The sequence below is a fragment of the Phyllosticta citriasiana genome (assembly GCF_038021145.1).
Source record: "Phyllosticta citriasiana strain CBS 120426 chromosome Unknown IWZ02scaffold_5, whole genome shotgun sequence".
In the NCBI taxonomy this organism is placed as follows: domain Eukaryota; kingdom Fungi; phylum Ascomycota; class Dothideomycetes; order Botryosphaeriales; family Phyllostictaceae; genus Phyllosticta; species Phyllosticta citriasiana.
Window position 1 is genome coordinate 808,925 of NW_027117282.1, and position 25,167 is coordinate 834,091.

Sequence of the window (25,167 nt, forward strand, 5' to 3'; positions counted from 1 at the left end):
CTGGAGCATGCTTCATCATTGCTTTTGCAATGTCTTGACAGTTTGCATCGAAGCACAATAATGTAGGCGCCAACTGGACCCTTTGTACGCGCCTAATTTTTTTTAGGTTTGGCCGCTCAGGTTTCATGAGCAAAACACTCCCAAACCACCAAGGGGCGATTGCAGCCAACGAGTTCCAGGCCTGTCGCCTTGGGCCAAACACCTTGGCAAGGGTACGTGGTTTTGGCTTCAAAACCTTCAGCCTCCGTGCCACTCGCGCGCCTATGAACTCACAGAATCAACTGTCCATGGAGAAAAGCCCTAGAAAGCCCAACTGCACATCTCGCACGCTATGTCCGATCGACTTGGATGTGCGAGAGGTGAGACTAAGTTTACGCCTCGCCGAACAGACTGAAGAGACGGGATCGATGTTCGCCGCTTTTGAGACGAATCTGATCTCTTGGGGCCTCTTTCCGTTCCAAGAATTGATGGCGCCAATCCTCCATGATCTTCAAAATCCCTGCACTCAGCGGCCTTCTAAGAACTCCGAGCGTACTTAATGTCAAAGAAGGTTCCGGAAGGATACAAAGTGTCCTGTGCGACATCACCCACGATGCCGAACCCTAAACGCCGGCAGAGCGTGAAGAGCTCGTAGTCTGGTGTTTCTTGAGGATGCTAACCGCTTTTGCCTGCGTTCCCTCTTCAGCTGGGCTTGCAATTGATCAAAATATATTGATCAAGGCACTTCCCATCGACCTAACCAGTGATTGGAATGCTCGGATCCGGAGATTCATGTCCGTCCAAAGCGTAAAGGTTCAGCTCCCAAACACGCGACTTTGACGCGGCTCCCTTCTGCGACGGCTGATTTGTTGAGCTTGCAGATGCCATCTGTTTTACATCAAGGTCGGTTGGTTTTCGTTCCCGCGCACCGCTCTTGCGCACCGCTCTTGCGCAGCCATCCGCCGAAGTCAATTGGATGATGGAGCTCCCTGCGTCAACACGCGCTCTTCTTTCCTGGTACAGATCCCCTCTCGCACATCAGTTGATATGCGTGGGAACCTTGTTGTGTTCCGCGTTGGATACGTTCCTTTGCTGGGATCATGCCTGGAAAGCCATTTCTTTCTTCAGCATCCGGTAAGGATATCCACTTCGGGCGTGTCCAGTTACGTCGGGCCAGCAGCCCCTGCAGCCGTTGGTCACGACACTATCCACTGGCAAGATGTCAGCGTTCAGAGGAAATCTGTTCCAGGCGAACGAACTGCTGCATTGAAGGCTGGTTGTTTGTGGAAGCAACCACTGTCGCTTTTACCACGTTGCAGCCTTTTCGCAAAAACAGGGACACAACATGTTTGAACAGTAACCTCATTTATGGACCTCAAGAGCTGGAGACGCGATTTTTCCGGAAAAATCTGCTGGCAAGGTTGCCGAATCCTTTGATTTGCCATTGGCAAAACCACCGGTGCAAGCGGGAAAATCGGGGATGCGGATCATGATGGTCCTGCAGGCGGGCCGACAAACCGCGGCTACAACACCAAATTTGGTATACCCCAAGGCCCAGAAGAATGGAGTATAAAGGACTTAGCGAGGGGCACACCGGACGCCCAATTGCTGATATCCTAGCAGCGCAGCCAATGGCGCAGCTCAAGGCGTGCAAATCAGGTCAAACTGCCGGCCTGACGTAGCATGGCTTTAAAAGAACAGCCATTCCATGGGTGTGGGGAGGTCGGTTGGCACATCCCAAGCTTCACCAAAGCTTAAAATGAGTCGGCATCACCGCTTACTAAAGAGCAGAAGCAGCAGAAGCAGCACCGGAAGACGAGTCCCATTCGTCTAAGAAGAGCGCCAGATAGCGTCTCTTCTTGCTGGCTTGGGCGGGAACAGACAAACCTTCTCCATCAGTGGTCATTGAATCCGCATGATGACGGAGGTGCCCAAGTATCCCAAGCCGAATTATGTCGATCCGCCCAGTCGCGCCGGTCTTTTGACTGGCGTCGAGACGCCGTTTGCCATACTCATGACGGCGGCGGTCATAGCTCGCTTTTACTGCCGAGGGGCGCTCAGACAGGTCCTCACTTGGGATGACTGGCTCATATTGCCGGCGTGGGTAAGTCTAAATTCAAGCCTGCGCGTCCAAGTGCTGATTTCAATATGCTCTTAGGCCTGCTTCATTGCCATCTTCGGCGTTTCCAACTACGCAGTCCATGAATTGGGAACTGCGCGGCATCTGTGGGACGTGTGGCCACCAACCACTAAAAAAGCACTCGATGTAAACAAGCACCAACAACTTTTCTCTTAGACACGCAAGAAAGCTGAGATATTTTGCTCGCAGGTCAATCTCGGCTTCGAAATATGCTACCCCATTGGCGTCGCTCTGACCAAAGTCTCCGTCTGCGCAAATTACGTGAGGGTGTTTCCGCTGCGCAGAGATAATCAGATATTTTGCAAAGTCGCCATTGCGTTTTCGGTCGCTTGGGGTATTGCTACTCTTATACCGCAAGTCCACCAGTTTGCAAAGTGTTCGACTGCAAGTGGAAGCTCCTCGGGCGTCAAGATTCACAGACAATGCATAAATCAGAGAGCCTTCCTCCTCACGACGGCCAGCCTCAACACCGCTTCTGACTTTGTAATATTCTTGTGGCCTATCCGGTTTCTTTGGGGTATGAAGTTGCCTCGAGACAAGCGTCTGGGTTTGGTAGGGCTATTCAGCTTCGGTCTGATGTAAGTGAAGCCGCGCTGTTAGGGGCGCGGTCAGCTCATGGGCTTACCTTGGACAGTGTTTGCATTGCCGGCCTGGTGCGCATGTGGTACTACTCGGTATACTTTAAGAGCAAGGATTTCTACTGGGACGGGGTGTGGAACTACATCCTGGTGGCCATCGAGACGAATCTTGGCGTGGCATGCGCGTGCCTACCGTGCATCAAGCCCGTGCTAGTCAAGCTGTTCCCCTTTGCCTTCAACCGCACGACGCTGAAATCAGAAGAAACGCCAGACCGCAGGGGCAGAGGGGGAACGCACCGCCACGGCACTCACCACACGGCGCCGTCAACCAAAAAGTCCGTCCCCCTTTTCCGACACTTGTCCAACTTGTCCCTCTCGAGGGGTACGACGCTGAACTCGCTCGATCACTCGTCGCATGCGATTACTAACAAGACGGACGGAGAGCGCAGCGGCGCCGACAGATCCGAAGGCGAAACTACCATTTTGATGGACGATTTCTTGGTCTCGGGCGCCGCTGCCGCCGCATCGGCGGACCACCACCAACATAATTATCCTCACGACGAAGACCATCCTTCTCTGTTTCGCCACCCCACGAACCCTTCCGATATGAGTCTTCAATTGGCGCCCAGCCACGACGACATCTTGCCTGAGCGGCCGGCAAGAGCACTCATGCCTGACGAGGACAAGGGCTTTTGTGGTGGTATGGACATTGTGAATGCGAGTTTGAGAGAGGCTTGGTACCAACGTGCGCCCAAAGTTGTCAGATACGATGTATAATTCGAGCGGTAGAGTCTCCGCGGCAGGGGGCGACTTCCTTCAGATACGTTGGACCCGCCGTCAACATCGGAGACAAAGTTTGGGGTTTTGACTAACTGGCAGCGTTATCAAAAGCAGTTTTAATGGGTTTTCTTCTTCTTCATTCTTGCTTGTTGGTTTGGGGCATGTATTGTTTTTCCCTTCTTCTACTTTAGATACCCCCTTGGCAAGGAAGGCCACTGGACTGTATTAGCAGCATTTTGAGGCAAGCTGCATGACTGAAGGTGACAGCATTGCGAGCAAGCGAAGAGATGGAATTTCTGCGACATGGAGTCGACTGTAATTCAATAAAACTGTGGTTGGGGTCCAAGCCGTACTCTTTGCTCGACTCCCCCTGGCCAGAAGCACCTGCTGCACAAGGCGATCTCCGAGGAGCTTTTCGTCTTTACGTGCCTTGGTCCGCTCTGTCTCTTGTGTCTCTCCTGTCTTTCTACCGCACTCTTTCCCCGATAAGTGCATGAAGATTGGTGGTCGCTTTCGCTGTACATATAAAGTTGTGCTGCGAAACGTATCACGAAATGTGGCGTCGATCAAAGTCACTGCTGCTCGACTACCTACTTTCCCCGCTCCCCCCATCTCACTTCCATCTACTAAATGCTCATCAACTCGTCGGTTCATCAATACGTAGTTCTGTGTCTCTCCGCCAAATCGAAACAGGGCAGATTGGCAATGCACGCCTATCACCAAAGGCGGCACAGCAAGCCACATTCTAGATGCCTGACCATATGAGACCAATGTTGTGATCTCTTTGGCGTGTATCTTAGTTTTCTTGTGAGGTCACTGGTCTATTGATCTCAATGTTCCTTATCTTACCTTTCCTTTCGAATCAGATGGTTGACAGGGACCAGAGGACTGAGGCAGTCCAGTCTTGCAGGATGTGCTTCTTGAAGGTATATCTCTTTGCAAAATGGGTCACCTTGGAGGTGGATGCTATTAACTGAATCATCTAACTCCACAAGACACCTTTGGACCCGAATGTTTTTCAATATGATGTCCACCATCATCATCTTTCTCATCCTACTGCCGTTTACAAGCGGACACCCCTTTTAAAAGAACCCCTTCCTAGACAACGAAGTCTCCCCAGCGCCAAATTCGAGTACCCAAACAGACATCAGCATGGAAACAGCTCCCGACTTGGTCAAAAGAGGGGTGTTCCCATACACGTGCGATCCACCCTACGTCTTCTGCGAAGCCTGGTGCGCCGGAGCAGGAGGGAACAAGCTCTTCTGGACATGTGTGGTGCCCATGACCGGCACGCGCACTCTGTCACAGCGAGCAACGACCCCTGAGCAAAGAGCTCCCCCACACACATGCGGACAAAGTGGTTCCTCACTCTTTCACATCCAGACAACGAAACAACCCTCCGGCTCACTCATCTGCGTCCCCCGCTTCCTCGGCGAAATGAACAACTTCCCAGCGCCCGGCTCCGGCGGGAAAGCAGCATGCGTCAGCATCCCGCGCCTCGTCCACATCCTGGCGGAATCGGGGGCGGCGACGTGCGGGGGATTGAACGCGGCCGCACCGTCCAGGTCGTGTCGAGGATCTGGGACGCGGCGCTGTTTGCAAGGGGTGTCAAGTCGCCCAAGGCGCCGGACCAAATCGTCCTGCCGGATGGTCTCAATGCCGAGATTCAGAGGGTGGGTGCCGCGGACGAGCAGAATGGTGGTTTTGTTAGCAAGAAGTTTAGGTATGTTGGTGGGGTGAAGGCGCGTGTGAAGCTGGCTTCGTATCAGCAGGATGTTGATGTTTATTCTGCTATTGTTGTGAGGTAGGATAGTGCTGCGTGGTTTTGCCTAGGGGGTGGGAGACCTTCGCTTATCCTGATTGTCTCTCCTCTTTCACTCCTTTTTTGCCATCGTTTGGATTGATTCAGCTATATACCCTCCTTTCTTGGCCATCGTACTGGTCAGGTTTCTTATACTGAGAGATCAATTCAAGCAACTGCATTACTTCCGCAACACCCTGTCTTAGGTGACAGTCAGCTCGTCCCGCGCCCAGCACTTTTCAAACGGTGCTCTCCAGAGACCTTTGCGACGCTGCCACCACTGCCCTGCAAAGAGGAACTTGCAACATTATTACTCTGAGCGATGCGCCTAGGAGAACCAGATGCATTACATGCACAGCTCCGCTGTTCTGTCATCCAAACTGCCCCTGAAGAACTTTGAAAGAATCGAAGACAAGCACAAAAGGAGAAAGGCGAGATGCGAACACGAACAAACAGATAGGCGTAAAAAGAGTTGCACTCCCTGTCGTTTCCCACGCCTTCCCATGCACCACCAGTCGTGCTCTTTGGACTAGCCCTCTCGATTTTACCTCAGAGGGCTCCCTGTTGTGATCATGCGACCTTGGGTCTCGCAATCTCGAGCACCTCGGGGACGTCCTTGCGCAGGGAATCCAAAATCTCAGCCCACACCCTTTGCTTGAACGCCTCGCCCTTTTCGCCCAGCAAGTACGGCGAAACCCTTTGAGAAAGTCAGTAGTCAGTACTAGAAGAACTGCCAAGTCACACCACCGCAACACTTACTCCTGAAACTTGTCATGCTGCCAAAACTGGCCATTGGCCTCCTTTCCCAGCGTCACGCCGCTGACCAGCGAGCGCGAGCCCTGTTCAGTGGACCGCGCGAAAAGGGCGAAGAAGAGTCCGCGCACGATGCGCACCATGAGGAAGCCAGAAAAATCGCGTCCCAGAGCGCTCTTGCAAAGGCCGGGGCAGCAGGATGTGACAACGACGTCGCCGTCGGGGCCATCGGCGACGGCCTTGGTGCTGCCGCTGCTATCACTGTCGGACGGCGACGAGGCTGCGGCCGCAGGGCTGCCCGTGAAGCGGCGAAGGCGGGCAATCGACTGCAAGCAGGCCATGACGAAGAGCTTGGAGATGTTGTACTGGAGCTGGAAATGGTACTCCTTTGGGCCGTTGCAGGCGTCGAGGGGGCGATCGCACTCCCAGACGCCCTCGCGCAGCAGCGCGACCTTGTGCATGCCCGACGAGACGATTTCGAGGACGGGCGCGCGGTCGCCGGGCCGCTTGGAGCGCGCCAGCGTCGGCAGCAGCAGCAGCGCCAACAGCACCGTCGACACGACGTTGACCTGAAGCGTCTCCTCCCACCCCTGGGCGCTGACGCTGTGGCTCGCCTTGTACACGCCCGCGTTGAGCACCGCCGCGTCCAGCCGCTCCAGGCCCGCCGCCCGCTCCGCAAACGCGTACACGCTCGCGTGGCTCAGCATGTCCAGCGGCCACACCGAGATGGTCAGGCTCGGATCCTTGGCTCGTCGTGACCGCTTCGCAATCGTCGTCGCTGCCGCTGACCCCTTGGTCGGCGACCGCACCCCCAGGATGATGTGCGAAGCTCCCAGCTTGGCGAACTTGATGGCCGCCTCGAGCCCGAGCCCTGTGTTGGAGCCTGTGATGAGGATCGTGGCGCCATTGAACGACGTGCGCGGGTTGGTCGGCGGGTTCCACTTGTCGCGGAACAGTTTGAGGAGCGAGCCGGACATGGCGGTCGTTGGTGTTTATGCGGACCCGTGGTTGGCAGGTTGCTCGGCTTCTCAAGGCAGTCTTGGTCGCGGACCTGTAGGTTTCGAGACGTTTGGCTGAAAATAGCCTGTTCCGCCGCTGTCAATGCTCTTTCAAATCAATGAATATGTTGAATGCGTGTGTCGGGTTGGTTGCTGAGAAGAGAGGTGTAAGAGGACGGTGGCTCAAGTCTCACAAGACAGAGCGAGCAGACTGCTCGGGCTGACTAGGAGCCCGAGGTGCTGTCCGAGGCCGCAAACAGTCTCTGTAGCAGCTTGAGCGGGACTACGGATGCCAGCTGGATAGCGATGCCCAAAGGTGTCGGCGGTGGGGAGGGAGTGGTGCATTTACCCATGTGTAGCGCGCTTTATCTGCCACACTTACCACGGCGTGCGTTTGAGCGCTATCCGACGGACACCTGCAACCCTGCGACTGACCATTCTTGGTACCTTTGGGCACCTGGAATAGTTGAAGCTTGCGTCTAGCGGTGCGTTTGGCTAGGCAGCATACTCGTCTTCACCTCCCAACGCTTGGCAAGACTGACAATGAAAGTAGCGCGCAGTCTGAATAAGAGAGACAGGATGAAATGGCAAGTCTTGATTTTTTTGATGAGCTTTACAGCTGATGTATGGGTAGACTGCTTTCAAAAAACCTTAAGCGGCTGGCTCAGCACTGACCTGCCGGAAACCCTCTTCCCAATGGCCTGCGAGGCCTGTAACCCAATAGAAAACCTGTGCACGCCATGCTCAATCCAAATGCGCTGGCCCAAACCCATTACCGTAACCATCTGAAAATTCTATGCGACATGATGAAGGTGATCGTGGAGAAAAAAAAGTGCCGGAGAATTATGCGCCCTGCATGAGCTCTACTGGGGGACGCTGAGTGTGGACAAACTTGGGGTGGTCAATGTCCTCTTCGTGGACAGGGGTCATTTCGGCGGGACTGGCCGTGGTGTCCTCGACAGCAATGGCAGGCAAATGCGGGCTGTCTCCGTGGTCCTCAGGGTGGTAGACAATGGTTGCACTACCGCTCCGCGCTCTCCTGACGCTCGGGCTCGTTGGGCTCCTGCCGTCAAGGTCGGTGTCTGTGGGAGAAGCGGGTATGTCATGCTTGGCGTGTAGTTTTGCTAGCGCCGCAGCCAGGTCCTCGGCGTGCACCTCCTTGTTTGGAGGGTCTTCCTCCCGCACCTCCCAACCGTGAGGCGGGCTCGGCGGAGGGCTGATGAAGAAGAGCTTGTCGCTCTTGGGCAGCGGCAAGTGTTGGTCCGCCGGGTTCAGTGGGGTGTGGGTGCCAAAGTAAACGCGAATGCGGTCACCCATGATGATCTCTCCGTCCAGTTTTTGCTTTATCGTAATGGCAGCCGAAACGTCAAAGAAGGACACGACAATGCGGCGAAACGAGCGCAGGGGAGCCCATGTGTGGACAGGGGCGTAGGAGTTGATCAGTTCGCGGATGGTGACCAGGTTGGACGGGTGGAAGATGGATGGTTCTTGGAGGTTCTGGCGGAGTGTCAGTGGCGGAGGCGGAGCGGGATTGTGAAGACGGCGTCGGCTTACGGTAATCAGGAGCGTGTTGGAGGGCGGCGAAGGCGTAATCAACCGAGGGAGGTCTGAGAGATCGATGGAGAGCTTCGGGGTGCGGCGGTTCTTGGGCGAAGTGAGAGATGATGTGGAGGACGCTCTGGAGCGAGGGGGCGACTGGGGGGCGTTTTTTTGCGACATGTTGGCGTTCATGGTTGCGGTGGAGGAGGAGGAGGAAGAGGAGGAGGAGGAGGAGGAGGAGGAGGAGGAGGAGTATGGGAGAAGTCTGGGTGCGTGAGAAGAGAGGAGTGCTGGATGGTGGACGGCAGAGGAAGAGGAGTGGAGGATCAAAGGTCAATAAGTAGGCGCGGATGCGGACAGGGAAGGCAGGTAGAGTGTCGGGTCGGCTAGGTGGCGCAGCATCTCTCTCTTCCTCTCTCCTCCACCGCACGCGCATTCCCGACCCACGCTACTCCAGCACAGCCCAGCGCCCGATGGGCAGACAGCCTGAGTGGCAGACGCCGATAGCCCAGCCTTTTTTTTTTTTTTTTTTTTTCTTCTTTCTTTCTTTGCATTTTTCTTTGCGTTTCACCGTCGACGGCTCTCCGATCCTCTCGTCCACCGTCTTGGCCGCCTCCACCACGGCTGCGCCCCCCCCGAAGCCTTCTTGGTACACCACGCATTCGTCCATGTCGTCCGACCTGCCAGAGCCACTGAGGTGTGCTTACTCCAGGTCTCGATCCTCACTTGCACATGCATCATCACTTCGACCACACGGGACATCAGGGGATCTTTTGCTTATGCCTTGATCGCATTTGCCCTACTGACAGCTTCTCCGCATCCCCGCTTTGGGCTAGGCCTTCTTGACCTGAACCACAACCTTGCCAAAGTGGCCGCCGCTAAAGAGGTACTGGAGCGCATCCTTGGCCTGCTCAAACGGGAACACCTTGTCGATCACCGGGTGCAGCTCGTGTTGACGGTAAAAGTCGCACATCTCGTCGAACCTGTCTCGCGGTCCGTTCAAAATTCCCTTGAGAGTCACATTTCTCCGCAGCGCCAACAGGTTGACATTGGTGCGGTCGCCCGGCGCGTCTTCCTTGCCAGAGAGATAGCCGATGCTGTTGATTAGGCCACCAAAGGCGATGGAATCAAATGACTTGCGCAGCGTTTGCGCTCCGCCGCATTCGAGGATGATGTCGGCGCCTTCGCCATTGGTGAACTTCATGACTTCATCTTGCCATTCAGGATTCGTGCGGTAGTTGATGAGGTAGTCCGCCCCCAGCGCTTTGGCCTTTTGCAACTTTTGGTCCGAAGACGAAGTCACAATCACTGCGATCCGTCAACTTCCTAATCTCTGCACGGCATCCTTCCGCCTGCCGTTTAGGGTTCGCGAAAGTAAAAGTTTGGCATGGACTCAGGAAGTCTCAGACATGCCTGACGTCATGCTCCGACACGACGGCCGTTGGTTGCTCACATACCTTTAGCACCGCTAGCCTTTGCGATTTGCAGGCCGTTGATTGAAACTCCTCCAGTGCCTTGCAACAGCACCACCTCGTCCCTTCCACCAGACTGACCCAGCGGGCGCATGCCGTTGATGGACATCCAAGCGGTCAAGGCGGCAATCGGCAGGCACGCTGCCTCTTGGTCTGTCATGTAATCGGGGACTTTGACAAGTCCACAGCTCGGGAAAACACGGTGAGTCTGCAGCACGCCGTCTAGCGGCAGACCAAGACCATGCGCCATGTGATGGGACTTGACCTGGCCAGTCGTGTGCGTCTGATTAAAAGTCGACAGCACGCGATCGCCAACCTTCCAGTTCACCGTGGCTGGACCTTCGCCGACCGCGACGATGACACCGCACATGTCTGACCCAGGAACGAGGGGCTTTGGCGGCAGGTCTTCGATGGTCTTGTGGTGCTTGTAAAGACCCATGGCGACTGGCGTCGCATGTCAGAAGCGCATTCAGAACTCCTTTTGATTACAGCAAGCACTCTACCTTCAGTGTCACGAAAATTGAGGGACACGGCCCCAACCTCGACCAAAACCTCGTCCTTTCCAGGCTTGGAAAGTCCAGAAGTGGTCATATAGAGCTTTTCCAGACCATCCTGCTGGGTCTGCCATTGCTGGACTTGCTGAGTGTCGGCCATGATGGTGCTTGGGCTTGTAGATTCACGACGCGGCGAGGAGATTGATGGGCAAGGGGAAAGGGCAAAACGAGATAATCGTGACTTCATATCGCCTCCTCTTTTGGTCTACAGCAGTGGGGTCGCCATTACAAAGCATCTGACCGGGAAACCTTACACGGACCGGCCAAAGACTTTGTTGGACGTGCATGGAAGGGGAGGCAGTCAGTCAGAGTCGATTGTGGATAGTATTTGCGGTGTTGAAGTAGGTCGTCTCTCTGCTGGAACACTAAGCATGTGACTGCAACAATAGTCACATATCTAGCTGGCAACTAATGTTCGGTTGATGTGATGAAAGGTGGCGGCGCGTTCAACGGCCGCGAGCCAACGTGGGGTTTGGCGGCCCACACCCACTGGAATGCAGCCACTGTGGCGCATGGGTGTGGCTGTGATGACAAAGTCTCGGGGGCCTGCTCGCGGCGCGCGGACCTCACCGCGTCTGCGATGTGAATCGCTCAACTCCATTTCAATCCACCTCACTCACAGCCTGGACTCTCCATCAGCCCCCCCGTCAATCTCAGTGTCATTGCCTCACCTGCGCCTCTCGGACTCGCCGAATTACCACAGCCACCTCCCTTACGCGCCGCCAGACGCAGTCGCAAACATGGACTACGACATGCTGGGCATGGATGCCGTTGATGGCATTCAGGTCAAGATTCGGGATGTATGCTTTGCACATTCCGCAACTGTTCCTGCCAGCATCGCTGACATGTAGCTCCCTAGGCGGACGACAGATCAGTCGATTTTGTGCTCAAGAACGTAGACCTCGCCTTCGCCAACTCCCTGCGGCGCGTCATGCTCGCCGAGATCCCCACCATGGCCATCGACTTGGTCGAGGTCGAGCGCAACACCTCGGTTCTGGCCGACGAGTTCATCTGCCATCGCCTCGGATTGATCCCGCTCAGCGCCAAGGGCTGCGAAGACGTCAACTACACCCGTGACTGCGACTGTGAGCAGTACTGCGATCAATGCAGCATCTCGCTCATCCTTTCCGCGCGCTGCACTTCTGATGAGGTCATGACCGTCTACGCTCGGGACTTGACCGTCATCAGCCGCGCCGCCAATGATCTGGTTGGCCGGCCCGTCATCACGGACCCAGAACAAAAGGGCAGCATCATCTGCAAGCTGCGCAAGGGGCAAGAACTGCGCATGAAGTGCATCGCGAAGAAGGGCATTGCAAAGGAACACGCCAAGTGGGCCCCAACGGCCGCCATCAGCTTTGAATATGACCCGTACAACAAGCTGCGCCACCTCGACTACTGGTTCGAAGAGGATGCGGCCAAAGAATGGTGAGATTCTCTGACTGCTCCACCGTGTCGTGCTCGGCTAACCAGTCTCATAGGCCCATCAGTCACAACGCCAATTTCGAGGGTGACCCACCGCAAGAAGGCGAAGTCTTCAACTACGATGCCGCCCCCAACCAATTCTACTTCAACGTCGAGACGGTCGGCGGCCTCGACCCGGACGTCATTATGCAGCAAGGCGTCAAGGTCCTCCAGCAGAAGCTCGCCGCTGTTATTGACGAGCTGACTGGCGGCCCGGACCGGAACATGGGCGGCATGGACCCCTTTGGCGGCCGCACACCGGACCTGAATGGCGGCGGAACTGCTTATGGTGGTGGAATGGATCAAGGTTTCACAACTCCCTACGGAGGCGGAGGCGGAAGCGTGTGGGCCGGCGCAGCCACGCCCTTTGGTGCACAGCCGTACGGACAACCGCCACCATACTGAGGTCATGCGCGCACGATACTCTACTAGCGAACAGCGGGCTAGACGATTTGCGCAATACAGCCATCACCTCGATCGACAGTCACCATTCACCCACTTCGTCTACCTCGCTTGTGTTGCCGTTGCTCACTACCTCGAGCGAAAAATTCTTGCGGAAAGAAAAAACCAAAACAGCATCCAAAGGACGACTGTGGAGAAGGCTAGGACGCATATTTGACCACTGGAGCTCTACCACGAAGATTCTTGCGCTGGATCCAATCGTTCATGGCAGCGTCATTCGGCGAACTCCGACTACATCGAAGAGTGCCACACCGCTGTTGCCATTGTGAGCAATGGCACAAAAATCTACCTACTCTAATGCATCTCCGAAGCAGCGGTTTCAGAGATTTGACGACCAAGGCGTTTTGTGGAGTGAAAGTGGAGTTTTGTGTCGTCTTTGACCGAAGAATTCGATCAAGACGAATTGAAAAGTGCCTTTCTCTCTTCTTTCAGACATTGAGCATGCATATGGCGGGCTGGGGTGCGGTTGGGTTGAGTTTCGAAAACGAGAAGCGGATTTGGGGTTTTGGGTCTGCTAGAAATTTCCCCCTTTTTTTTTTTTTTTTTTTTTTTCATCCTTCCTCTTCTCTTTGCCCTCTCTCTTCGACTCGCGTCATGCATTCATGATTGGGCGAGTGGTAAGCGGTGACAAAAAGACAAAAAGAAGAGCAGACAGGTAAAAAGTGGTGCCCTGCCAACCACGTCGAATTATTCAGAGCTCGATACCATCATCTTTTCAAAAAATTACAAATCAAAAGACTTTGACATGATTGCGGTGCCAAAGTTTGAAGTTGAGCTTGACCATGCAAGATGGCAGCATACACAATAGCATCATTGTCTTTAGTCCAGTTTGTGAATCCGGGTTTTTTTTTTTTTTTTTTTTTTTTTTGCATTCAGGCGCCCGTAGGCGGTTTATACCCCACATGAACTCATAAAGCCAGGCACATGTCGGTCGCCACAAGCGCAACGCCCCGCCCTTTCGTGCAAAGCGCTTGGTTGCTCTCTGTCCGTCTGCTTTTTCACAGCCACAACGACAACGACAACATCAACAACACTGACAACCAAGCATCGCGACAATCCAAGGCCGCTCCATTCCGCATCTTGCAACGCCGCCTCGATACGCCAGCCAACTAGCTATGAGTGAGCTGAAGGAAGAGGCGCGCGCATCTTTCGTTTTGTCTTCTTGTCAGAGATGAGAGGAGAGGGGAGGGAGAAAGTGAGAGAGGAATTGTGTGTGAGAGAGAGAGGGGAGATGTAAATAGGTAAAGAGTAGAGAAAGGCTGCTGCTGCTGCTGCTGCTGCGATGCCATTTGAGCGCAGGTAGACAGGCAGGCAGGCAGCCAGTCTCCTGCCGATCCAGAAAAAAGTTTGTGTGCTGTACAGTCCAGTAGCGCCAGGAACCCCAAATAATCGTACAAGCAGTGAAGAAAATGGATGGACGAGGGAACATCGGATACAACGCCATGCCTGCTTTTGCACCCCGCGTCTGTCTAGTGCGGTCTGCTGCTGCTGCTGGCGGCTTGCGAGCAGACAGACGGAAAGACCGGGAGCTCTTCAAAAATATCAAAAGGAGTAAGCGGCGATAAGATGGATGATCGGGGCGAGGTGGTATGAGAGATTGAGAAAACTTCGTTGGTATGATGTTGAGATTGTACAATTGAGGTGGGGAGAAATGAGGGGTGAGTCTTGGTATACAGCATTCTACGTTGGCGCTGGTTGCTTTTTCTCTCACTTGCTGTTCTTGTCACTACGTGTCATTGGCGCAGCGCGTGTGCGGGTTTATGCGTTCTTGACGACGCCAACCTTGGCGGCCTATGGTTGAAAATTCGTATTAGCGTTGAATCAGATTGCGACTGTCGCCGCGAGCGGAAGTAGCTCACCCTCAGAACGCGGCCGTTGAGCATGAAGCCCTTCTGCTGCGTGTGGAAGCACACGCCGTCCTCCTTGTCCGGCATGGGCGTCTGGAAAACGGCCTCGTGGATGTTGGGGTCAAACTTCTCGAGGGCGGGCGACGGGTCGAAGCGCTCGAGGCCGTGCTTCTTGAGCGTGTCGAGCAGGATCTTGTCCGTCATCTTGAGCCCGTCGTGCAACACAACCAGGTCCTTGTTGGCGTCGGGGGCCGTGACCTTGTCCGCCGGGACAGTTTGCAGCGCGCGGTCCAGGTTGTCAACCGACTCGACCAGGTCGCGGGCAAACTTTTGGATGGCAAAGTCCCGCGCGGCGGCTACTTCGCGCTTGGTACGCTCTTGCAGGTTGCGGAATTCGGCGACGGAGCGCAGGTACTTGTCCTGTTGGTGGTGGCGGCAAGGTCAGCAAGTCTGCTCATTGTGAGATAGTCCGCTGCACCGTGATGTTCTCTCGTCTCTTGTGCTGCGAGTCGATTGTCTTCTAGCTCATTGGCAATCATGGACAACCGCTGTCGATGATGCATCAACGCACCTTGAGGTCGAGAACCTCCTTGCCCTTGGCTTCCAGCTGTTCCTTGCACACATCAATCTCGCTTTTTTCACCGCCCTCCTTCTTTTCACCATCCTCCTTCTTCGTCTCCTCCGAGTACCACCGCGCGCCACCTATCCTCGAGGGCACGGCGGCGGAGGCGCGGAGCACAGGCGTAGCAGCTGTGCGCGTGGAGCGGAGCGGCGAGGAAAGGTTTGCGACGCGCGACGCACGGAAGACGGACCGGGACAGCATTATGAGGTCGTGTGTGAGATGGATTGGCTCGGCCAGGTGGATTTGAGAGGTGGTGTGTGGTGGTGTAGACGTGCTTGCAGTTCCAAAATTTCGGACGACGCAACGTGACGGGCTGCCCGAATGGGTGGCCCAAGCTTCCTGTCCACTGCCCGCCAGTGACGCCACTGCGACACCGGTATCGCCCGACAAACCACCAACGTCTTCCAAAGCCTTCGATTCCTACTTCTTGCGCTCTCCTGCTCCAAACTTCATATATTTCCATCCTCTTCATGTTGTCGTCTGTCTGCGGTTCAAATCATGGATGGCCTGGTTTATGGGCAAGAAGAGCAAGGTCTCACGGGGCTAAACAACTGAAAGGAGCAGACCAATTAAGGAGAATCGGCTCGAATTACGCGATTCTCTTTCCGAAAGATGCCTCGATATACATAAAAAAAAAACCGAAAAGCCGTTGACTACTCGTCGTTACATGCAGCCGACTGGGACCGTGGTGCCAGTACCCTTCGCTCCGCCCACCAATCCTCGAAAACCATTACTATCAACACAGGGAGAACCAAAGCAAATGCAATCATCGAGTCATTCTGGTCCATGAGGGATTCCCGACCACCAGTATTCCCTCCCCGTTCCACTCGAGAGCTCCCGGTCTATGCGCCTGTCACGAATACGATTAGAGGAATGCAGCGGCAGGCAACCCCGCGAGCGCAGCAGCCATGAGGACGTTTTGAGCAGCACCGAGCTTGGACGCAGCTCCCGTCACCTGGGCTGGCTGGTTGTTGTTGACGCCAGTCCCGGTGATGTTGGTCGACGTGGGAGCCAGAGTACTCAAGATGGTACTGCCAGCAGCATTGGTCGTTGTGAGGGTGGCTGTGGGGCTCGCCGTGGTGTTGGGAGCCACGCCAGTCGCTCCAGGAAATCGGCAAGCGCGAACAAAGTCTCCCACCTCTGTATTCCCATGTCAGCTTATCTGGAGCCTTGCTCAGCCAAATTCAGACGTTACTTACCTGTGTCTCTGTAGTTGTTTCGGATGAGACAGTCGGAGCAGTTTGGAAAATCGGTCCTCGCGTTTTGCTTGTTGCACACGCAATCAACGTATCTCTGCTCAACAGCCGGATCATCGTCGCGGTCGTTGTCGCGGTCGTTGTCGCGGTCGTTGTCGCGGTTGTCATCCCGGTTGTCATCGCGGTCATTGTCGTCGCGGTCATTGTCATCGCCACGCCCTGGGCCGTCGTCGTCGTCGGGGCCGGGAATTTCATCCCTATCCGGACGTCCGTCGTTGTCAAGGTCCAGCGTGCCGTTGCGGAAGAAGTCGACGGATACGTCTATTCCGACTTCTCGTGCGCAGTCGGTGAAAATGGTATCGACTGGCTCGCATTGGCTGCGGCAGTTTCCCGGGACGTCGTCCCAGTCAAAGTCCGCGAGACCAAAGCGCATGAGAGCGAAGAGCGAGAGGACTGCGAGTGCGGAACGCATGTTGTTGGTTTGACCGGCGGGGTGAAATAACTAACGGAGCGATTGAATGGTGTAGAGTCGATTGAGATGGAGCGAGCGACGGTGTTGTTTTGAGGTAACCTCAGGCAGCGATTGAGTCAATGTCGAAGGCCTTCTTTCAATGGTCGCAATTGATGATGATGGTGGTCGTCGTGAGGGATCAAGTCCAGTGGTATAACGAGTCTGACCACCAACGGCGTCCACGACGACACATATATAACCCGTCCAGCGACTTCGCCGAGAAGGACCAAACTTCCAATGCCAGATCACGATCATTGCGAGATCAACACCGACACACCAAAGCTCTTGGGTTAGCCTTTGCGCCTAACGAGCACCGACGAGCCAACCAGCCCGAAAGAAAAACTGCTGCCTCATCGACCGCAGCCGCGCCTCTGCTTGTCCGGCTCACTGCGCTGCGCGCCCCCGGCGGTGCATTGCTGCTGCTGGCCTGCTGCTGCTGCGCCTCCATGACGGACGCGTCGTCCCGGCATGCCCCATCTGTTGAATGAAGTCAGGTCACGTCAAGTCAGTTTGGCGACGCCAGCCAGCGACAATCAACGCGCAGCCAGTATCTGGGGTTAGTATTGCTGGGCCTGGCTGGTTGGCTGGCCGCCCGACCAGTTCCTGGACGGGGATTCGACCAGGTACGGGCCGATAGGCGATCTCTTGGGGAGGCTTTGTCTTGGGCTGGGCGGAGGAAAAGAAGGTAATCACTTGTTGAATGTACCGAGGGCGATGCGGATTCGACTGTCAAGTGGCAGACCCGGTTATGGGCGGGATCGTCATTCCGCCAACGACAAGGCAAGCCGAGAGCGACGCTTTGTGCTCGCTCCGCCGTACTGCGGTGGAGGGACACGAGGATGAGGTGACGGAGTAAGGCGTTTGGCAGCACATTGCGGAGCAAAGGCGGTCCCTGTCCAGCGCCGATCAGGGGCATCTGACAGATGATGTAGGCTGAGAAGACGACAGCTGCCGCGGGGTCATGAGATGGGATGGGATGGGATGGGCCTTCCGGAGCCTGCGCAGAGCCGTTGTCGGATTGGCAATGCGAACGTCTGTGGGAGAGGTGCAGACAAGCCGAGCAGACGGGCCAACTTAGCTGTGGCGCAGAGGCTGTCCGCCGCTGTATAGTTTGTTTCCAACCGACAACCGAACAGGTTTGCCGACATAAACAGAGTCAAGACTGGCTGGAATGAAACATTTGTCGACTCTAGTTCGACGGACGAATGCCATCCATGACTTCAGACAGTCTTCTCGATGTTGCCGGTATCTCTGTGCCTGGTGCAACAAATCGCGTCGACTCCCCCCTCACACTCGACCCAAAAGCAAACCCCCTGTGAGGAAAAACCCCCTGAGCAGCCCACCCCTCTCCAGATTCATCGACCACTCGCCCACAAGGCGTCTCACACAGCCCATACACTCCCCAACAACGCCTCCACTCCCTCTCCAAGGCGCTCCACAAGTCTCCCGCAAAGCCTCCGTCCCCCAAGAGCCCAACTAGCACAGATGCTCCGCCAAGCCAACCCCGCCCGCCTTGTCGACCAGCGCAGAGCCTGCTCCCCGGCCCGCCGCCCGCTTTGCTCATCTTGGCGGTATTTACCTTACCTCGTTGCTCTGATCCGCTTACCTGACCGGCGGCGCCGCAGCTGGTTGGTGCGGCGCGGCGGGGGCGCAGACGTGCCTGGCTTGCTTGGTGGATGACGGACGGGAACCAAGTGGTGGCGAGCGTGGTCGAGGTATTTTGTCGGAAAATGTCTTGCACTACCTGATTTCACAAATCGTCGCCAAGGTAGGTCGAATCGACCCGAAAGTCTCGCACTACTCTGTTTGAACTCACATTGAGCGCGCTCCATCAATCCATCCATCCATCCATCCACTTCGACATGCAGCTGCCTAGGATCCACGTCAACTGTCGACGCATTGCCTCAACACCATCAGCAGAACAATCACCCAATCAAACTTCACAGCAGCAGTGGCTTGCGCGTCAAAAACGATCACAAGCAAGCGGGAGACAAGGCGGCGCCATCATGCGCAGAGAAAGCTTAGTATCTTGAGTCTCGACAGACGGGGAAGGGCTCATGAGCGCTGCTTCGCGTCGTTCACGAGATTCATCAAGGCAGTACCTTACTCTCTCAGCTCGCGCAAGGAGGCAATCTTTCCTCGGTGACATGGAGCTCGGCACTGAGGCGATGCGATGGCCGCCGGTGCTTGGTGGCGTCGAGGCAGAGTCGTCGAGGAAACTTGCTTCTTTCCCGCGTCCGGCTGCTGCCTGGAGGTCTGATATCGCTCACCGCCCACAATGATGCCATGTTATTTGACTTTGCTAGCACCTGTAAAGCTCTGGACGTCATGGTTGACGGGCACTATCGCAATCTTCGTGTTGTTCTCCGTGATCCTTGCCGTGCTTTTTGGCTTCAAAGTCATGGCGCTGAGCACCCAAGCCTCAACCTTCTTTCTGTCTCGCGACGAAAAACACCCCGAGCAAATCTCCATTCAGGATCTCGCCATGCCATGTCAACGGTCCCGGGTCTATGACAAGACAAACGGGCCGTTGCTTGGAGGCGATGCTGAAGACCACAGGTGGACATCCAGCCTGGCAGCACCAATGGCGCCGCCGCACTCCTTCCATCGTGACCTGATGTCCTGGGTGTGAGCCTCTTCTTCACGCTGCCGAGAGGATCAAGCGTAATAGCGCAGTCAAGGCATTTTGCTAAAAATACAACACTTGGGCTCTGTTGTCGATGATGCTGCAGAACTTGGCCTGTCGATCTCTGCTCGTTCCTGTTTCTGCCGAGACGCCATCATGCATCTACTCTTTGGTTACTGTGGCTGTGAAGATAACACAGCTACTGTGTGACGGCTTTGTGTATGGAGCCACGCGTCGACGTTGCAATGAGGCTGTCTGAATCTGCATGCCGACCGTTTGGATATTGCTTCATAGCCACCTTCCCTTGGAGTCGACGAGGACATGACATATTGAGTACGTCAGAAAAGGACCGGTGTATTTACTGAACAGGAAAAGTTGAAGGTTCTTGTTGCTAGTATCTTCATTGTCGCCTGATTTTCCACGATTTTCGGCCTCGGAAGCTAGCAATTCCACAGCAAGAACTATCGACACGCACTCTCTGGGATTCGGATACTACCTCCCGGTTTGCCTGTGATGTCGGACTGATTGGATCCGTTGCTTGGTAACAAGGATGGCAGCGAGAACCACGGAGCCTCCGGTCGCCTTGCTCGCTATACATTGTGCCAAAGCGACGCTGACTTCCAACCTTGGGTCATCTTTCCACACCCTTTCATTTCCACCAGTCTCCATAAGCATCAGCCTTAACGAGATGAGTCCTTCTCTTTCTCTTTCAGCCACGAGGACATGGCCAGTATCGCAGACCAGCAAGCCGACAAGGAACCGAAGAACATGCCGAATCGGACAGACTTGAATCAAGTCGAAGATCGAAGGCCTAGCAGGCTAAGGTCACAGCGCGTAGGATGTATGGGAAAGCTCTGCCGTTTGGTCTGTCGCCTCCAGCAAGAGACTCATCCAGCGGGACTCTCTGAGAAATCCGGGACGAAAGATCGCCAGCTACCAAAGGCAAGGTGCCGCACACTCATTCTCAATCAAAACCGAAAGGGAACGGACCATAGTCCTGCTGGGAAAAGTCCCCGGCCCACGGCCAATCCTCGAGCAACTCCGGCGGCAGCTGGATCTCCGATCGAGGAACATGCCCAACTCCGTTCGACGGGAGAAAGTGTTGCGGAGCCGGCACTGCGCCCGTAATGTCTGCAATCGTGTTTTGGAAACTGGGTACGAGCTGCGCACGCTGGCAGCGCATATAGTCGTCGATGCGGTCGACCTGGAGCCGCAGACCACGGCTTATGCCGCCTTTGCGGGTCAAGACTGATTCAAGGTTCTCAAGGAGATCGACCATGGACAGACTAGATGAGGATGTGTTAGTTGGCCCTTTCTTCTTCGCTCCATGATCACATCAGGTTGACGTACAGCATGCCTCGAACGCGCTGGTAAGATGCTTCTGAGAGCGCGTTTTCAATGACAGACCCCAGAATAGTTCCAATGCCGCCCAAATGATAAATCTAATCCCACGTTAGCAGCAGCGAGCAGAGACACAGATGAATGACTGACCAAGGGCGTGCTTATCACTTTCAAATATGCTTTTGGCACACTTTGGAAGACCGCCAGAAGCTCTGCTGCGACGTTGCACTTTTGCTCAATGTCAGAATGGTCTTCAATGGAGAAGAGAGCCATTCGGAGTAATTGGACTGTGGCCTGAGCATTGGCAGTCTGAAACCCAAAGATATCTTTCTTTTGATCTCCGGTCATTGGACGAATTTCCTTGAATAAGGGCGGCAGTCGATTGCACATGTCAAACACGGCTTGCAGCAAGCCAGCGGCGGAGAAAGATTCTGGATTAAAGAAGGTCTGGACTGGCCGCAACGACATGTTGACGTTCCGGTGGGAGCGGAGGCGGTTTATGGCATGCTCCATGACCCGATAAATATCAATGGTAAAGTTCCAGCCGTGCATCCAACACGTAGGATCTTGGAGCCCGACCGGTGCTTCTTCCAAGTGGTCGTCGTCGGCTTCTGTTGGATATCCCACGTGCACATGTGCTTCGCGCGAGTACAGCTGGCCGTTCCAAATAATGGAAGAATAGACGTCAAGCGTGTAAGTGGACCAGAAGAGTCTGCGTCGCTCTTCTCGTTCTATGAGGGAGATGTCTTTTGGCCATGACGCTTCGTCGTAGAACCGCTGGAGCGCAACGAGCGTAAAATATCGACCCTGATACTCATGCATAGCATCAATCTTGCCCAACTGAATGCTTCCAATGGCAAGCAAAGCGCACGCCCTCGAGTAGTGCAACCCTGAGGCGGCAGTAAAGTCCTTTGGGATCGAGTCTTTCGCAGCCGCGTAAAACGTCTCTGGCGGAATCTCGACTTCGGGCACCCTATTGTCGGACCCAGGTACCAAAGCATCATCTCTTGCGCGCGCTGCCACCAAGGCACAGGCGGCCATCGTCGAAGCGTAAAATCCTCGTTCATGGAGGTACTCGCGGCGGCGCACCTTTTCCAAAAACGTCTGTTTGTGAAACAACGGGTATATCGGGTATATGGCGTCAAAGTATAGCTCTGAAAAAGCAACGAGCGTCGAGGGGGATGCCAAAGCAAAGGCTTTCCAGGCTTCTCCAAGCGGATCGGTCGTAAAGGCCGTTAAATGGCGATCCTCTGGCCTCCCTCTGGTAGTGCGATTGGTGTGAGCAGTCTCAGGACGTGTCGTTGATTGCGCTTCGGTTGGCCGGGCTGGGCTTGCGAGAGGGAGACTCGGGCTCTTTTGGGGTTGGGTTTGTGATGGGGTCTGCGTGTTTTGCGTGTTGCGCGAAAACTGGACGCTGCTCTGTCAATTCCCAGTGGCTTCGGGCGACGCATTGCTCCCACTGAGACCGGCGGTAGGCCCTCTTGCTCGACGCCATGGACGCGTGTAGGTGCAGGCTATGTCGAAATCGACGCAATTCTGGCAACGGCGAATGTCAATCTCGCTGGGCTTGCCATGATGCTGCGTTTGTGACAGAAATCACCTGGAAAAAGTCAATTAGTAGAGCAGCAATGCAGGGTCAGCGGTCTTACAGGCCCGTGAGGCGCGTTGTAGCTTCTTGGGGCGGCCATCTGCCATATGGGCGTGAAGAGCTTGTCGGATAATGGGCAAAGCGGGGAGGGTAACACTGAAGATCGTAGCAATGCAGGCGGAGCATCGTGGGGAACGGTACGAGCTGAGGGCTGTCCAGTCCTGGGGTGCAGAGGCGGAGAGGGGTCAAGGGCGGCGCAAGAACGGACAAAATCTGGAACACGACAGCCTTTTAACAGACGCGGTAGCTTCCGCATCTCCAAGGTCCTCGTCGCGAGTCCAACCTTGTCCCTGTGCATGTCAACTTTCAACTTTAAGCATCAAATTCAAAGTCCTGGCCGCCCGGCCGATGATCCCAACTCGAAACTTCCCGGCGAAGATCAAGTCGCTGACCAACACGGACAAAGCCATTTGTCTAAAAACAATGAATCTGCAAAGGGACGCACTTTGAGGCTGATCCGTCGAGGCCATTGTTTCATCCCGAGAATCTGCATTTGCAAACCACCGGCTCCTTCTTAAACCAACGTCCAAGCCCCGCTAGAGCTGGACAACCCATCTAACGCCAGCGAAGATCGAACAGCATCACTACCCGTGATTTGACTTCTTTATTTTCCTGTACTTATGATTTTTTGTGTCGTCTCAACTTCGCCCAACGATCCTGCTCATTGTTCAAAAACAAAGAGGAGAAAAGGAAGGAAAAAAAAAAAAAGTTAAAACAATGCCAACAAACATCAACGCTGCCAACGTCTAGAGATCCGAAATGCACTTAACCCAAATAACCCCCTGGCGCGTCGTATTATTTACGACAGGTCAAACATCAGACACAATGGCGGCGCTCTCCAAGCTCGTTGAACGCGCAGAGGACGCCGAACACCCTGACTATGGGCCCGTCTTCGTCGTGACCTTGGTCATCATTCTCTTCATGGCCATTTCCATTCTGAGCAGCATCATCCACTTTTTCACTACACCAAGCGCAAGGAGCTTCATACCCGAGTGGCGGGCTCAACCTGGTGCACGTCTGTACCGCACGCCGCGAGCGCTTGAGGAAGCTGTTCCTTTGACGCAGCCTGAGCCTGTCGTGGTGGGACTGTCTTCTAGCAACGGTGTAAGTTCGCCTAGACATTCAAAGACAAGGCGGTCCAGTGCGTTTCCAAGGGTCCATTCGTTCGAGCGGATTCGCGCGATGGCGGAGTCGAGCGACACCCGCGCTGGCTCTTCCCGTCACCCCAGGCCTGCCGAGCAGTTTGAGGAGATTGAGTTGACAGTCATGAAGCCAGCCCACATTATCTAGAGTCCCTCTGCGTCGTTGAGCGATGCGATGGTGTCAATTGTGAGAAATTGAGTAGAGCCAGGCTGTAGGATCTGGGTGCGATGCAGAAAAGTAGAAAATCAGACCGCTTTCCTTGTTTTCATTTGTTGATTTGCATCCACAAGTCTTGTGATGATATGAAAGAGCTCATGATGCTTGTGATGGCTACCAGAACGGGATGGGCAGGGGTATATTTGACGATTGAACCAGGCGTGAGGAGATCACAAGCGTTGGCGAACAGTTGGCGCAGAAGAGATCGACGGCGGGCCTTTGCTTGCTCAAGTTGCCGTTCTTTTGCGGATAATTGCGCATCCTTTGGAATCCAATCTTGCTTCAACTCTTCTTTCCCGTGCTTCTGATCTTGGTGTTTAGATTTGGCGCTTCCGTCCGCTTCCTTCGATGTCCCGTTGCATATGCTTTCCGGGGAGTCATCGGGTGACATTTCAATAAGACGGTATTCCTTTTCCGTGCGAACCATGTCTCTGTGATTCAGGTACAAGTCATAGCCAATAAGAACCAGCCCACAAGAAATAGAGTAGAACCAAAAGCGCATGGCTTCGGCGAAGATCATTGGTGTCCACTCAAACTTTACAAGATCCATAGCATCCAACTACAAACAGTCAGCCTAGCGAACGCCATCGGGAGAGCGGCGATTGTAAATTGGCAGCGTACAAGGGTGAGTGCTTCACTGAAGAGAAACATGCCTAAATAGCTCCACTTGGCCACATTGAGCATGGCAAGGACTCCTTCTTTGCCGCCACTGGCATCACCGCAGAGGACAGCCGAAGCTGCCAGTGCGCAATCAATCCATTTGAAGACGCGAAAGTAGCGTCGACCAAGCGCAAAATGCTTGCGGAGCAACGCGCTCGTCTCGACGAGCTGGGCCGAGGCGAAGACGCTCATGCCGAGCTGCGCAAAGCCCTGCAGCAGCTTGAGGAGCTTTTCCAACGCTGCGGCATTGTTCATGAAGTTGGTGAACTCGACGAGAGACATGGCGAAAGTGCTCGGCCAGCGAAAGCTGGCGAATGAGTGCGGTCAATGACGACGGAGATTTGAACGAGTCCGAGGACGATCCGGCATGGAGAAGTAGGATGCGGGACCCTCAGGGTCTGTGTTCGCGTTATCGCTTACACATAGCGCTGATGTGGGTCTCCGGCCTCTCAGCTGAGATGCCGAGACTGACAGCTGCAGCTGCATGTGAATAGCGCTCTCCCCGCTCCGAAGCCCGCCATCGCTCCTCGATATCGTTCGTAGAGAGCATCGCTTAGACCTGATTTCTATATCAGGACAAAGAAAAGAACATGTCTTTGTTTTACCCTGAAGAAACGGTGCTGGAAAAAACTGCAAGGGCGCGGCAAAACCCCGGGTTGAATCCATCCGCCCAAAGGGGTAATTTCGGGGCCTGGTTTTCTGACCGAACAGGGGTGTCACAATAGTCGCCGAATTTCGACGTCGCAAGCATTGCCAAAAGTAGGCTCAACAATAATGCACTGATGCTGTCCGGAAAACACGGCACGACAATTGCTCTGACGCAATACATGAGAGTTAATT

At 54.8% G+C, this 25,167-nt stretch overlaps 11 protein-coding genes across 11 annotated transcripts; 5 read left to right on the forward strand and 6 right to left on the reverse strand.

The window, feature by feature from the left end:
* Positions 1 to 1,683: 1,683 nt before the first annotated feature.
* IWZ02DRAFT_228776 (uncharacterized protein) lies at positions 1,684 to 3,588 on the forward strand. Its single transcript, XM_066762920.1, has 4 exons — positions 1,684 to 2,083; positions 2,138 to 2,245; positions 2,309 to 2,697; positions 2,754 to 3,588. The coding sequence occupies exons 1-4, from the start codon at positions 1,895 to 1,897 to the stop codon at positions 3,472 to 3,474; spliced, it is 1,407 nt and encodes a 468-aa protein (XP_066623733.1). The 5' UTR covers positions 1,684 to 1,894; the 3' UTR covers positions 3,475 to 3,588.
* Positions 3,589 to 4,823: 1,235 nt separating this feature from the next.
* IWZ02DRAFT_432107 (uncharacterized protein) lies at positions 4,824 to 5,285 on the forward strand (the record flags this gene model as incomplete). Its single annotated transcript, XM_066766197.1, has 1 exon — positions 4,824 to 5,285. One exon carries the CDS (start codon positions 4,824 to 4,826, stop codon positions 5,283 to 5,285), a length of 462 nt encoding a protein of 153 aa, XP_066623734.1.
* Positions 5,286 to 5,848: 563 nt separating this feature from the next.
* Positions 5,849 to 7,008, reverse strand: IWZ02DRAFT_375914 (short chain dehydrogenase/reductase; the record flags this gene model as incomplete). The annotated part of the gene is made up of 3 exons (XM_066764853.1): positions 5,849 to 5,975; positions 6,038 to 6,277; positions 6,359 to 7,008. The coding sequence occupies 3 exons, from the start codon at positions 7,006 to 7,008 to the stop codon at positions 5,849 to 5,851; spliced, it is 1,017 nt and encodes a 338-aa protein (XP_066623735.1).
* An 864-nt stretch (positions 7,009 to 7,872) lies between these two features.
* Positions 7,873 to 8,748, reverse strand: IWZ02DRAFT_375077 (BcRCN1, regulator of calcineurin; the record flags this gene model as incomplete). The annotated part of the gene is made up of 2 exons (XM_066764799.1): positions 7,873 to 8,526; positions 8,584 to 8,748. The coding sequence occupies 2 exons, from the start codon at positions 8,746 to 8,748 to the stop codon at positions 7,873 to 7,875; spliced, it is 819 nt and encodes a 272-aa protein (XP_066623736.1).
* A 338-nt stretch (positions 8,749 to 9,086) lies between these two features.
* Positions 9,087 to 11,157, reverse strand: IWZ02DRAFT_448488 (alcohol dehydrogenase). The gene is made up of 3 exons (XM_066767336.1): positions 10,544 to 11,157; positions 10,026 to 10,484; positions 9,087 to 9,876 (listed from the first exon to the last, which is right to left on the reverse strand). The coding sequence occupies exons 1-3, from the start codon at positions 10,779 to 10,781 to the stop codon at positions 9,401 to 9,403; spliced, it is 1,173 nt and encodes a 390-aa protein (XP_066623737.1). The 5' UTR covers positions 10,782 to 11,157; the 3' UTR covers positions 9,087 to 9,400.
* A 177-nt stretch (positions 11,158 to 11,334) lies between these two features.
* On the forward strand, positions 11,335 to 12,460 carry IWZ02DRAFT_489553 (DNA-directed RNA polymerase; the record flags this gene model as incomplete). The annotated part of the gene is made up of 3 exons (XM_066769583.1): positions 11,335 to 11,394; positions 11,454 to 12,019; positions 12,073 to 12,460. 3 exons carry the CDS (start codon positions 11,335 to 11,337, stop codon positions 12,458 to 12,460), a joined length of 1,014 nt encoding a protein of 337 aa, XP_066623738.1.
* A 131-nt stretch (positions 12,461 to 12,591) lies between these two features.
* On the forward strand, positions 12,592 to 13,282 carry IWZ02DRAFT_228930 (uncharacterized protein). Its single transcript, XM_066762921.1, has one exon. It carries the CDS (start codon positions 12,722 to 12,724, stop codon positions 13,121 to 13,123), a length of 402 nt encoding a protein of 133 aa, XP_066623739.1. The 5' UTR covers positions 12,592 to 12,721; the 3' UTR covers positions 13,124 to 13,282.
* Positions 13,283 to 14,275: 993 nt separating this feature from the next.
* Positions 14,276 to 15,187, reverse strand: IWZ02DRAFT_489554 (mitochondrial co-chaperone-like protein GrpE; the record flags this gene model as incomplete). The annotated part of the gene is made up of 3 exons (XM_066769584.1): positions 14,276 to 14,308; positions 14,377 to 14,784; positions 14,936 to 15,187. The coding sequence occupies 3 exons, from the start codon at positions 15,185 to 15,187 to the stop codon at positions 14,276 to 14,278; spliced, it is 693 nt and encodes a 230-aa protein (XP_066623740.1).
* A 5,096-nt stretch (positions 15,188 to 20,283) lies between these two features.
* IWZ02DRAFT_468951 (uncharacterized protein) lies at positions 20,284 to 22,606 on the reverse strand (the record flags this gene model as incomplete). Its single annotated transcript, XM_066768671.1, is given in 6 exon segments — positions 20,284 to 20,605; positions 20,670 to 20,761; positions 20,811 to 22,040; positions 22,121 to 22,140; positions 22,160 to 22,238; positions 22,310 to 22,606. The coding sequence occupies 6 exon segments, from the start codon at positions 22,604 to 22,606 to the stop codon at positions 20,284 to 20,286; spliced, it is 2,040 nt and encodes a 679-aa protein (XP_066623741.1).
* A 340-nt stretch (positions 22,607 to 22,946) lies between these two features.
* IWZ02DRAFT_228947 (uncharacterized protein) lies at positions 22,947 to 23,657 on the forward strand. The gene has a single exon (XM_066762922.1). The coding sequence runs from the start codon at positions 23,068 to 23,070 to the stop codon at positions 23,596 to 23,598; it is 531 nt and encodes a 176-aa protein (XP_066623742.1). The 5' UTR covers positions 22,947 to 23,067; the 3' UTR covers positions 23,599 to 23,657.
* On the reverse strand, positions 23,658 to 24,692 carry IWZ02DRAFT_228960 (peroxisomal biogenesis factor 11). The gene is made up of 2 exons (XM_066762923.1): positions 24,289 to 24,692; positions 23,658 to 24,226 (listed from the first exon to the last, which is right to left on the reverse strand). The coding sequence occupies exons 1-2, from the start codon at positions 24,607 to 24,609 to the stop codon at positions 23,717 to 23,719; spliced, it is 831 nt and encodes a 276-aa protein (XP_066623743.1). The 5' UTR covers positions 24,610 to 24,692; the 3' UTR covers positions 23,658 to 23,716.
* Positions 24,693 to 25,167: the final 475 nt, after the last annotated feature.